The sequence below is a fragment of the Acanthochromis polyacanthus genome, chromosome 13 (genome assembly GCF_021347895.1).
Source record: "Acanthochromis polyacanthus isolate Apoly-LR-REF ecotype Palm Island chromosome 13, KAUST_Apoly_ChrSc, whole genome shotgun sequence".
Taxonomy (NCBI): Eukaryota; Metazoa; Chordata; class Actinopteri; family Pomacentridae; genus Acanthochromis; species Acanthochromis polyacanthus.
The window spans coordinates 37,375,739-37,388,959 of NC_067125.1; the positions used below are offsets into that span (position 1 = coordinate 37,375,739).

At 40.0% G+C, this 13,221-nt stretch overlaps 1 protein-coding gene across 1 annotated transcript; it reads left to right on the top strand.

Moving 5' to 3' along the window:
* The first annotated feature begins 1,333 nt into the window (after positions 1-1,333).
* Positions 1,334-12,872, top strand: ankk1 (ankyrin repeat and kinase domain containing 1). The gene is made up of 9 exons (XM_022200157.2): positions 1,334-1,665; positions 2,120-2,402; positions 2,493-2,641; positions 2,997-3,046; positions 6,563-6,718; positions 7,622-7,746; positions 8,427-8,460; positions 9,008-9,248; positions 10,433-12,872. The coding sequence occupies exons 1-9, from the start codon at positions 1,481-1,483 to the stop codon at positions 11,472-11,474; spliced, it is 2,265 nt and encodes a 754-aa protein (XP_022055849.2). The 5' UTR covers positions 1,334-1,480; the 3' UTR covers positions 11,475-12,872.
* The last annotated feature ends 349 nt before the right edge of the window (positions 12,873-13,221 follow it).

The following is a 13,221-nucleotide window of genomic DNA, read 5'->3' on the forward strand; positions in this document are numbered from 1 at the left end:
ACAGAGCTGGCGAAAGAAAGCAGACTGACAGTGTTTAGTATCTGAGAAATGAGTCTCAGTCATGCTTAGAATCACACTGGATATTTGATGTAAGCTTAATGAATTCCTGAGGTTTGGCAACAAAGCCCTCAAGTCCATTTTAAACACAATATGAGGGAATTTCTAAGTTTTGCTCCTCAACGCATCCTTATGAATATGTTAATTTTGACTAGGTTTAAATTTTTTATGTGTTTCAACTAAGCCTTTTTAGGAACTGCTTCAGAAAAACAATAGCTTTGTGTCCTTTCCCTGACATTGCGTGATAACAGCAAAGGAATTCTAATGCATTTTTACACTGGTTTGGAAAGCGTTGATATCACCTCCATACACAGAGAAACCAGCAGGCATGTAGGTCAAAACCCAATCCATCCAGAGAAAGCATTTATCTCGGAGGAGCATTTGCCGAAAACGAAGCACGTAAACAAAACAGTTTTGCCATAAATTTAAAAAAAAAGTTAGGTTGACAGTTTGGAGAATATACTTACTGATGTGGAGATGAGAAGATGGATAGCCCTCATATGCCTGTGCAGTGGGTAGTGTCTAACCCCCACCGTTTAAAGGGTTAGGATAAGGTTTGGTTCATGTTAAGGTAAGGGGGAACATACATTATATTGACAGGCTTTGACACACCAGTTCCGAGCGAGGTATTGATCTTAAATATATACAGTTTACAACAATATTGCAAGCAGGGACTACGCTTTATTTTAGAAAACAAGCTGTGTAATGCATACTAATGCTTCTTTAGAGTAGCTGTGTCTGAGCTCGTCGGTCCCACACTCGCACACCGTTCACCCAGTTTTTGGCACCAGCTAAATGGCCATATCCTCAAACTCAAATTGCAGACTACTGAGCCATTCCAGTGGAGCTGCTGGGGGTTAAGTGCCTTGTTAAAGTGCAGTTTGATAGAAGTGGATGGTTCATTAGGCAGTTCACTTACTGTATATACAGATCCAAGTCACAATGGGCATATTTGTCATACCAGCTATCATAACTGACACCCTGTTGGTGCTGCTCAAGCAACATATATCTTAAGAACTGTTTAGTTTTTCTCTCAGATGAATCGGAGCACATTTTGGCATAGGAGGGGAAAGATAAAAAAGTCATTCGACATGTCTGGAAGACTGAAAGCTAGGTCAGCATGTCTTGGCAGCTAAAAACCGGCTTTGCGGCATTGCAATGCAAACAAGTTCTGCACCTCAGCTCCTCCCACAGATCAAAAGTGTAGCCTGGTTTTTGTGTGACTTCACATGCCTTTCACACAGACCGCTCCCACCGATTTTAATGAGTATCCATAAAAAACAACTTCCACTTTCCCTGCGTGAAACACAACCTCCTGCGGTGCTGCTGATAGATGCTGATCTGGAGGATAAACCCAGTTTACGTACAGGATTAGAGAGCGAGGGTTTCGTGAAGGATTGTGTGACAGAGGCTCTTTGTACTCATGGATCGCCTTGACGGATCTCCTGGGCAGTTCAGGAACTTCAAGAAGGACGACTTTGAGGCTGACTGGATTAAGGTGGCAGAATGTAGATTTAGTCAAGTGTACCAGGTCAAGCTCAAGCTCTGGCGGGAAAAATGTGCCCTGAAAAGTTTTGATGGAGCTTTGTGTGCCAACAACTTTTACAGGTGGGTGTGGAGTAATGAAAACTAGTGCAAATTCTTCTCAGACACAATCAGCTCTTTTAGCGTACTGGCATATTGAATTTTGAAGGAATATTGAACTGCAAAACGGCTTCCTCCCACAGTCCAAAAATATGCTGAGGTTAATTGGTTACTCTAAATTGCCCGTAAGTGTGAATGTGAGTGTGATTGTGTGTCTGTATATGTAGCCCTGTGACAGACTGGTGACCTGTCCAGGGTGTCTCCTGCCTTCGCCCGAGTCAGCTGGGATAGGCTCCAGCACCCCCATGACCCTAGTGAGGATAAAACGGTGTATAGAGAATGGATGGATGGATGAACTGCAAAAAAATATTTTCTTTCAGCTTTTCTTTTGCTACAAGACAAAATGTTTCTGTGTTCAAAATCCCAATGTAATCGCCAAAGCCCCAAAACACTGACAGTTCTTTTTTTTCCATCACAGGAGAATTATAGATGAGGCGCACAACATAGCCAAGCTGAAATTCAAGTACATCATGTCCATCTACGGACTGTGCAGTGAAGCAACTGCTGTTGTGATGGAGTACATGAGTAATGGATCCTTGAACAATCTCCTAGCCAGCCACACTTTGATGTGGCCAAAGAAGTTTCAGATGATTCACGAGGCCTCAATGGGTATGAATTTCCTTCATAGCATGAAACCTCCACTACTCCATCTTAACCTCAAAACTTCCAATATCCTACTCGACGATCACCTCCATGTCAAGGTCAGTGAAACTCTACATGCATGCAGTTATCTCCTGACATTGTTGTATATAATTCTGCACTATTCTGTAAGATCTTGTTCTTTCACAAAGATTTCAGATTTTGGTTTAATCCACTGGGAAGAAGGCATGAGCAAGATGTTCATGGAGCGTCTGACAGCAAGAGGGAACATAAGTTACATTCCTCCAGAGACCTTTACTCAGTGCCCAGATCCTCCAGGAACTACCTTTGATGTTTACAGGTGACTTGCCAAGGGCATTTCAGAAATTGCACCATCAGAATCACATTTTTTTTCTTATTCAGTGCACAATCCACAGTTCAGATAGTGTAACCTTGCTCTCTGCTGTTTTTAATCTCTCACAAGTCACAGGGCCTTACTCTATATATTTTACATGGGTCTGACTAATTCTTTCTTGCCCTTTTATCTCCACTGGTGTTTATTTGATGTTAAAATGCCTCATGCCTTTCATAGAACATTATTGATTTTCAGTTTTTTTTTTTTTTATGTAAGGGAGAGAGCCACAAAGTTCACTGAATGCATGATGTGCAAAAGTGAAAATATTAAACGATGTACTTCTTCCTGCTTTGATTTATAGTTTTGGGATTGTGATGTGGGAGATTCTGACTCAGCAGAAACCGTATGCAGGTAGGAGTTCATTCATTAGAAACGCACCTTTACAGCAAACAGGTTTATCGGAGTCATGTAACAAACAACATATAAGGATGAAAACATTCACATTTCAGTGTTTCAAGCTGAATTGTATTTCTGTCTTTGAAATGTTTCCTATGCAACATAAGAAGTGCAGCAAATTTCATGCATATGTTCCAATCTTGACCCTTTTATTGTCACACAATGGACACTGTAAATCTTAACAGTAGCCCTTCTGAACTTTGCCAATAAGAGAATAAAACATATTAGTGCAAAAGAAGGGATTAAATCCTGTATGAACTCTCGATAACTGATTTATTGATAACTGGACAGTTCAGTTTTGAACAAAAATAAATACTTTATAAAGCGTATATTGAACATACAGGACTCAATGTAGGTGGGCAATGCAACAAAAGCACCAGTGGTCACTGACGCAAAATTAGTTGCACATATGATTTTTTGACATGTTATAAAAATGTCCTTTAAACACCAGAGCTTTCTCAGTTTTGGATCTATCTGCATCATGGCTCCACATGCAAAAGAAATGTCAAATTAAATGGCCGTGAGAATTCACAAAGATGGGAAAGGATACAGGAAGACTGATGAATAACTAAAAATCAGTTTAAACACAGTTGCAGCTGTAATCAAGAGGTATAGAGCCATAGCACAGCACACAGAGTTGCAGTGGTTATCTACATAAAATGAAGAACATTGTGCTACATGCACAATCATGCTGCAAAAACAGACAAGTGAGTGCTTCAGGCTCATCATAGGCGTTATCAATGAAAATCAAAGACAGTGCAAATAAAACAAAACAAACAAAAGCATAACGACAGCCTCTATGGATGACATCCAAATTAAAAATACCATACATGCTCTTAGTAGAGGGAGGTCATAAATGGCTTTTGGAAGGAAAAACACCCAGTAATGAGTTGAAATCAGTCTTTTTTTTCTCTGTGATTTTGCTTATTGCGATGACTGGCATTTTATGAAATACCACAATTATGCTCAAAATCGTTATTTTTCCAGAGAATGTTCAATATGCATCCTTATATGTCTGGCACACGAAAGGCTATGCTCATTCAGCCAAGACCTGTTGTAAGGGGAGTTGTTCCATGGTGAAACAATCAGTGTCACTCTAGACCTGTCCTTGGTCCTGCCTAATAGAACCTTAAGGTTGTCGTCAGTCTGTTCAGGAGAAATCATCATCCACTTTCGTCCTTCAGTATTTAACATCCTGAAGACATGCCTTGTTCTGGGTAGTGATACTGAGGTATCTCTGACAAATGTCACTTCATCCCCCCTCTTGGATTTTTCTAGGTAACTCTAAATTATGAATGTGAGAGTAACTGTTTGTCTCTCTATGTGGCATGGCGATGGACTGGGTGTCCCCTGCCTTCTCCCCAAGTCAGCTGGAATAGACTCCAGCCCCCCCCCCTTGCTGGTCAAACACAGGCACTTGCGACTTACAATATAAGCAATAAAGTACATGGAGAATTATGGGTTTTGTGAGCAGTCAAATGGTAACTTATGATCAATCAAGTGGCAAGTTTTCCTTAAAATCTAATAGACTTTCAGCAATTGATTGTATGCTTTCAGTTTGGTCACATAGCGGCCTACATGATTTTGATGACAAACTCTCAGTGTATTATTTAGGTGAAAAAGTACATATCTGCAGTTTTCACATATATGCCAGTAGCCGAGAGAAGCCGACTCTAAATACAAAATATAGGTGAAAAATTTAGTTTTTATGGATATGTAGTTAATTTCAACTCATGACCGGCACTTTCTAGAATTATAGCGCTTCCCTACTCTTATGGACAAAACTGAAAGATTAAACTTTACAAAATGACATGAAAAAAAGCCTGATGAATGGTGGAATCACATTCTTTAGTTAGAAAAGATGAAAATCAGTGTGTTGTGCTCAGGTGGGGTCCAGCATGTCTGGTGTGAAGGACAACCAGAGTGAATACCAAATTCTGAGTTGAGCAGTGTGATGTTATGGGGCTGCATGAGTGACAGATGTGTCGGGTAGATTATCTTTATGGTACCATGAATGCCTGTAGATATACCAAAATATTGGCAGACAAGAGGACTCCCCGTTTGCAGAAAGTTGGCAGAAGAGAAATACTCCAGCACGATAACGATCCAAAGCATGCTGCCAAAATCACACCAGAGTTTTGAAACAGGAAAAAATGTAAAAACTGTGACCTGGCCAAGTATGTTGTCTAACTTGAATCCAGTTAGATACCTTTGGGATATTTTAATGAGCAAGGTAGAGCAACACAACAGCTCCAGCAAAAAGCAACTGACAAAAGAAAGTCTCAAAACAATGTCAGAACATCTTGTGACAAGCCCTCTTGTCAGTTGTCCATGTTTTTGGTGGGCGGGATAGGGCAGGTCTGTGCCAACTGGAAACACCTGGGACTGGTGTTCTTAGCCTATAAAGCTTTGGCTGCTGCTGGCACTCTCTCCGACTCTCTTACCCAGGCAGGTAGCCATGTGGTGGTGCTGCTTTAGTTCATCTTTCCTTCTTTTACTTTGCCTTTTTGTATCCTTCAGCAGTACTATACACTATCCCACGCATATCCTACACCTCTGATTCCACCGATTCTTAAGTTCCACAAGTGTCGTACTTAAGTGTCCTTTTTATGTTCAACAAATAGTTGTCTGTAAACAGTGCATCTCCCTCCTTTGTCCTGGCTCTGTGCCAGCTTGTGACAATCTCTCTACAGATTTGTTCAGTGCTGGTATCTTGCATGCAAAGGTTCACACACAACGTACTGAAAAAACTAAAGATTTGAATCTGATTTTTGTTGCACAACGTTCCAACTATGGGGCCTGTATTTTTGAAAGTAAATCTAAACTGATATTTTGTAATGTTACATGGGCAAATACCCTACATTTCAATTTAAAAATAATACAATTAATTGTAAGGTGACACAGTTATGACATTGAAGCAGTATTACAGAGAGTAATACTCACTTCTGTTGTCTACTGCAGTGCAAAATGTAAGAAAACACATACAAGTATTTCACTGAAACAAGATACTGAAAGTTACGGATGTATAGATTTAGAGGGATCATACTCAGTCTTCTTTCAAATTAATTGATGGTACTCGTGAAGCCATGACTACTTTTTTTGCACTGTTTTCACAAATTAGTTGGTGAACTTTTTTGTTGCAAACTTTAACCTTGCCCGTATTAAGCACTAATGATCTGAAACGAATAGTATAGTAAAGGAAACCTAAGCTCTAGAGGAGTTTAATTGCATGTTGTCTTCCTGTATTGATTAGGGTGAAACTTAGCTTAAACAGACCAGCCTGGTTTTGTCCAAAGGTAAAACAAATGCACTTACCAGTGCTTGTGAACATCACATGTTATATCTTCTTTTAGTAGAAAAAGCAAGGAGAAACTTGAAGCTGGTGTACTGATTTGATGTAAAGGAAAAGAACATTCTCATGAACCAAATGCACGAGGTTCAATGTGTCTGACACCTGTTTTGTGCCCACAGGATGCAGCATGACCACAGTGCTCTTACAGGTGTCAGAAGGGAAGAGGCCCTGTGTGGAGATGATACCCGATGAGAAACCGCCTGAGTGTGATCAAATGGTCAGCATCATGAACCAGTGCTGGGATCAGGATCGCAGGAAGAGGCCACAGTTCTCAGGTAAAGAAGACACAAATCAAAAAAGAAGATGTTTTTAGTCAGCCTTCAGCTATTTATTCAAAACTAACATTTAAAGCATCTAACAGATAATAATCATTATCTTTGCTAAAAAAAAAAATAAAATGAAGAAACTAAACTGAAGGAATTAAGTTTCTCCTGTGTCATTTGTGACTCTAATTTGTCACATTTGTCCGATGTTGTGTTTAATTGCACTTGTCAGGTTAATGTCTCAATAAAAGTAAAATTTGAGTGTAAAATGATGCCAAGAGTTGTCAGTAACAATACTGCATTTGCCCTCAGTACGAATTCCAATACTAAGTCAATAAAAATGTTGCCCAACTTTGCACTCAAAGGAAAAATATGTTTCAAGCAAAAAGCACCATGTTGCTGTACTATACTAGAAAGGATGGACACATGTCAGTTTTCTGAAACCATAACGGTGAAACATATGGGCTTGATTAACATTTTGTAAAACAAAAACATACCAAAGAAGCAAACTGTTGTCCCATTTGGCCTTGGAGACAATTATTAAGTCAACAGTCAATAACAAGCTCACAGAAAACACATTCTAGTGCATGTCATGCTTGAATTAAATACTTTCAAATGAGATTTAATCATTTAACCTAACCATGAGGAAGTGGGTCACCTTTGTTTAAACAAGCACCTACAGCAAGAGAAGTCATGTTAATGAATACAAATTAGTGTCATGTTTACTCATAAACAGCAGCAAGCCCAATTTGTGATGTTCACAAAACTCTCTGCTATCATTACCAATTTACCTGTAAGGCATGCATGACTAACCATTCTCTGTACTGGTGCAATTATAAGAGGTTGCAGCTCTGGGAAAACATTTGTTTGAACAGGCAAATTCAGAACAATTCTTGACTGCTGTTTTGTTTGCAGACACTGTGAGGAGAACTGAAGCTCTGAGTGAAGTCCTGAAGATCGCAGGACCGATTCAGAATAACAAAAATGGTGACATGGGACAGAAATCAAGTTATCCTTGGCTAGTTTCCCCGATACATAAAGTTAGTTCTGCTTATTACTTTGTCTAAATGGTACTCTGGTATCTATTGCATCTACTCCAGCTTTGACAGCAGCTGAGATTAATGGTGTTATGAGGAAGATAATGGGAACAGTTATTTACCCAGTGAGGGTATTTTAGACAGAGTGTTGCTTTAAGGCACGCATTACTATCTGCTTGCTTACTATGACATTGCAAAAATGTGGCTGTTTAGCAACTTTTGTGTCAAGTTCATCTAAGCCGGATGCAAATGTCAATCATTTGTCACTAAATGAAATGTCAGGGGATTATCTGAGTCTTTAGGTTTAGAAGGCATTCTATTGAATAGTAGATGAACAATTTCACTTAAGAACTGCATATAGAACTCACGGTGGCACTCGAGTGGAAATTAACGGATCACTAGCTTTAATAGGTTTTAGCCTCTACTGTGACTGTACAAAATTCTCTTGGCATTTTTAGCAGATACATAGCCAAAAGAGACAAGTCTGTGCAAATAGAGCATTGAATGTGTCTAGTTATTGTTACTGAAGCAGTTTAACTATTAAATATGAATGACTTAACAATTAGAAGAGCCTTTGAACGCAGATGCCTACACACCGATTAAAAAATGCGCTTATTATCCACTTGTGATAACTGATGTCACAGCCGATAACTTTTGCTCTTCTGTCCTTTTTTCTATTTTAGCTCTCCTTGCCTGAGATGCCCATCTTCCCTTCAGGTAAACACAACAGCAGAGCAGGATGGAAAATCATGTTCAATACAGTACAAAGCTTGGAAGGCTGACATTTAAAAAGAGCCATTTACAGTGCAATCACATTTTTAGTATTACCTTTTGTACCGAAAAGCAGAGTCAACACTCAGTTGAAGAGAGAATTAAAGACACATTCATGCAGCCTTTCCGATCCCTTTTCTAAGAAATGTTGACCAAAGAATTTAATGCATACTTTTTTTACACTTTCTTGTTCATTCATTCATTGTCACACTCCTTTATATAGAGGAAAATGTATCTGCCAATATATTCAAACACGAATACAAAAGGTAAACATTTCACAACAGCTGCTGATATTGACTGAGCTCTACAGCCTCCAGAAAGATTCACGCTCTGCTATTGTGTACATAGGCATACCGCTGGATGCAATAAAATACAGAAAGTCAACTTCAATTAAGAAAAAAATGTGAATAAATAAATGTTGCTGTGCACACATTGCAATCTGCATTTCTGCAGCACTTTTTCTCATATCTTTCCCTTTGCTTTCATTTCACAGATAACCAAAATGGCCAGGATGGTATTCTCTCTTTGCTATCCCAAAAGGACTTTGGTAGTTTCAGGCAGTCTGTGAAAAAAGAACATGTGTACACACAGTTCTCAGGCAAAAAGAGTCTCCTTCACTACACAGTAGCCAGTGGTGATTCCGAGAGTGTTGAGCACGTCCTCAGTCTGGGTGCTGAAGTCAACTGCACGACGGCCAGAGGTTACACTCCTCTTATTATTGCTGTTCTGCACAGGTCTGTATAAAAATACATTCACAGACTTTTTCATGAGGGTCACTGAGAAAAGTCCTCTGTGCTAGTGCATTCATATTTTGATCATGTCTGCACTTCTAAAGTCAAACAGACTTTCTGCTTCTCTATTAAAAGTTGAAGAACGAGACTGACATTGTGGGAAATCACTTCCTTGCTGAGACTGAAAAGAGAAGATTGGTGCTAATCTGCAGTTTGTATATCAGACTAGACTATTAGCTCAGCTTAATGCACCACTGGAATCTCTGCTGTCGAAGAAGTCAGTGCTCCCTGTTAAGAAATAGCCCAGCCACACAGTCCTTCATAAACCTCAGCATACAGACGTGTCTCCTAAAATTCATATACAACTATAATGCATTCTCAGTTCTGTTATGAGGGAGACTTATTTCCTTCTGGATTACTTGTTTGTGAGGTGCAACAAATTTGTTTTCAGCAAATCAACCATATATTACAAGGGGTGGGACACAATTAAACAGTGAATGAAAACAAAAGTAAAACCAGGTGAAAATGGAATGAGGCCTTAAAATACAGCTCCCACACTGGTCCTTGTCTCCCAGGCTGGAAGTCCTGTTGTGGAATTATGCCTCCACCTTCTAAGAGCATTATGTATATGTGAGGTCACCTGGGTGCCTGTGCTTAGCAGTAATTCTCCAAGCAGACTCCAAATGAACTAAAAAAAATAGTGTAATAACAACTCTGTGTTTGTGGTGTCGGTAGTTCTTTGTGTTTGCATCTGCAAGCCAATATAATCAAGGTTTAAAGGTCCCATATGGTGAAAATCCATTTTTCTTGTCTTTCGGAGTTGGTACAAACATGGAGGTGCAGAACAAAAGTCTGCTGAAAGGGGCACAATAATGGACATTTCATGCAGAATTTGTTGCTTTCAAGCTACAAGCATTTCAGACTAGACCACAGGCTTACACTTCTGAGAGAAAGTACTTTTCTATCAAACAGAAATGAGAATGTAGTTCTAATGTGGGAATGTAGGCCTAATGTTGGCAAGACAGGGCTGCAACATGTTTCTTTACTTTGAAGTGCCCTATCCAAGATGGTGATCACGATCTATCTGGACCCCAAGAAGACTAGCTGGTGCCATTAGCATCAGCTAATGGGGATTCTTTTAAATCAAATAAAAACAAAATCTAATGAATGAAACTTCTTTTCAACAGGTTCCACGACATCAGCTCTTTGTTGCTGGAACATGGTGCAGCTGCTACTCAGGGAGATGACGATAGGTGGACGCCACTCCATTTTGTTGCTCAGAATGGTGATGACAGGACTGTCCGTCTCCTTCTTGACAAAGGAGCTAATGCAGAAGCCCGAGAAACAACAGGTTGGACGTCCCTCCACCTGGCCTGTCAGAACGGCCATGAAACAGTGGTGCGCCTGCTGCTTTCACGGCTGTCTCAGGATGCTGTAGTAGAACAGGAGGAGGCGCAAGGCAGGACGCCTCTCCACCTCGCCTCTGCCTACGGACATCTAAACATTGCCAGGCTCCTTCTTGGTCAGGGAGCAGATCCCAATGCTTCGGACTTGTCTCTGTCCACTGCTCTTCACTTATCAGCCGAGCAAGGCCATAACCGAGTAGTCAGAGAGCTGGTGAAGAATGGGGCAAGTACCAACAGTGCAGACGGTAGAGGATACACTCCGCTTCACTTGGCTGCTCTTAAGGGACACACAGGCATCTGCAGGCAGCTGTTGTCATATGGTGCCAGTCCTGACTCTAGGACCCTCCAAGGCTGGACCCCCATGCACCTGGCTGCCCTGAGGGGACATGAAGCTGTGGTGGTCCAGCTGGAGAGTAAGGGTGGTTCTGTGAATGTAAAAGGTGAGAATGGATGGACTCCACTTCATCTCGCATGCCACCAGAGCGAGCCGGAAGTGGTGGCGAAGCTCCTGGCAGCCAAAGCCGACCCAAACACAACAGAGGACAGTGACGGATGGACACCACTACATGTTGCCTGCACTAGTGTCAGCTACCCAAGTGTCCTTCACTTGATAACTCATCATGCAGATGTCAACGCCCTAAACTCAAGGAAGGCAACACCTTTGCACCTGGCTGCACAGCATAGCTGTGTGCCCATTGTAAAAGCTCTATTGCTTAATGGAGCCGACAGGACACTGGTGGATTCCTCTGGATCCACAGCTGTAAATGTGGCCCAGCGGTGTGAAAAATGGGAAATAGTTCAACTACTGGAAAAGGGATGTTAACTGTGAACCTGTTGAAAAGGAAGGATTACAGTAAAATGAAAACATCTGTGACAGAGCTGGAATATTATCCTCCTTTCGAGTAGAACTTTCATTAAGAAGCTTAAAGCAAGATATTGAAGATTTTGAAACGTTCTATATTTTTTAAGACTAGGTTTTTACTCTTCCAAATCCACAAAGACTTTTCACTCCATTATACTCAAGAAAATCTAGTTTATAAAATAATCAAATAAAAACCACTGAATGAGAAGGTTTGTCCAAACTCTTGACTCGTAGGGTATTTCACAAATGCCCCTGTAATTTTTATCTTTTGGCAATTATTACTTTGCTACAGTTAAAGAGCTGCCACACAAGGTTTTGTCATTTATGCCAAATCAGACCTTTGTGGTATAATTATTGTTAAACATGAGATTGAGTCAACACATGTGGTCAGAATCAGGTGAAGTAGACTAAAATGACAAAACATATGGATTCTCCTCTTGGAACCAGCCTGATTGCCTGCTTCTGCTTGCCTGCTTCTTTTTGTATGCTTTCGAGGTGGAAGGCCGAAGAGCTGCAGCTATGATGATGTACAGTGGCATTCATTTGATTAAACCTGTCAAACTTTATGAAGGTATTTCTCTAATCTTCTGGTTGAAACACAGTTGGCAGAACTGCTATTGGTGCTTTTAACAACATACAGTGAAATCCCCTCTGACTTAAAATGTGTATATGTTATATGACAAGCCAAAATAATTGATTATCAGTCATTCTCCACAGACTGAGGGAAGCACTGGCCAGCTTATGCCACACTCATTTACCACACCGACACCTTATTAAATTGAAATGAAATGCATGAATTCACAAGCTGTATTGACCTACACATTCACAGGGATTTCCCCCCCAAACCACAAAAGACCGACTCTGATAGAGAAGGAAGGAGCTGAGCTGAATCAAATTACTGTAAATGAACAGAGCCGAGTTAAATTGGACTCAGACTTGCTAAGGGAATGTCTGCTGTGTCATTTTTAAATAGTTATGTTACTCTTAATCCTTTTTTTTTTTTTTACTAACCCTGAGTATAAAAGTTGCTGTCTGAATGTGTGCTTGAGTTGTCTCTCAGCCATTTTTAAATGTTTGTATCAGGGCAATATTAAACTTTCAGACCTTTCTAACCTTGTAACACTAAGATATTGGTTAATTGAATGACAACACATACTTATTTACTACACTGCTTGTTACTTGTTTGTCCTGTTTTAAGTTACTGTATTGTTTTTAAGTTATTTTTTTAAATTGTTTTACTATGAATCACTTTGGTCACCCTTTGGGCTGTTGTAAAGGTTTATACAAATAAACTTTGGTTGATTGATTGATTACTTTAGGTGTAGCTACTTCACAATAAAAGCCATACACTGAGAGAGATTTTCTATGAAGTCATAAAGTATTTATTTACATCAAGAGCCTGATGACTTTGCTTATTCTGTTTAGTTTTAATTCATTGGATGCATTTTCCCAATTTATTTTTAAATGCATTTTGACAGCCCTCTTTAGGGCTACTTTAGATTTAGATAAGCAAAATCTTGATTTAAGTATATATCAGGTGCCTGACAAAGCCAAGTATCTGCTCACCCTGCTCTCTCTATAATTTATCCACTGTAGTCTGAAAAGCAGCCATCACATTATGAAAACAAGCTCTCCATAGAGGTCTGTGTATTTCAGGCTGGGTAGGATGATTTATCGCTGAAAGTGTCCCTGTTATATTGCAGCAACT

Coding starts and splice junctions, on each gene's coding strand:
- ankk1 (XM_022200157.2), top strand. CDS start 1,481: ATGGATCGCCTTGACGGATCTCCTGGGCAGTTCAGGAACTTCAAGAAG. Junction 1,666..2,119: donor TGTGCCAACAACTTTTACAG/GTGGGTGTGGAG, acceptor TTTCCATCACAG/GAGAATTATAGATGAGGCGC. Junction 2,642..2,996: donor ACTACCTTTGATGTTTACAG/GTGACTTGCCAA, acceptor TTTGATTTATAG/TTTTGGGATTGTGATGTGGG.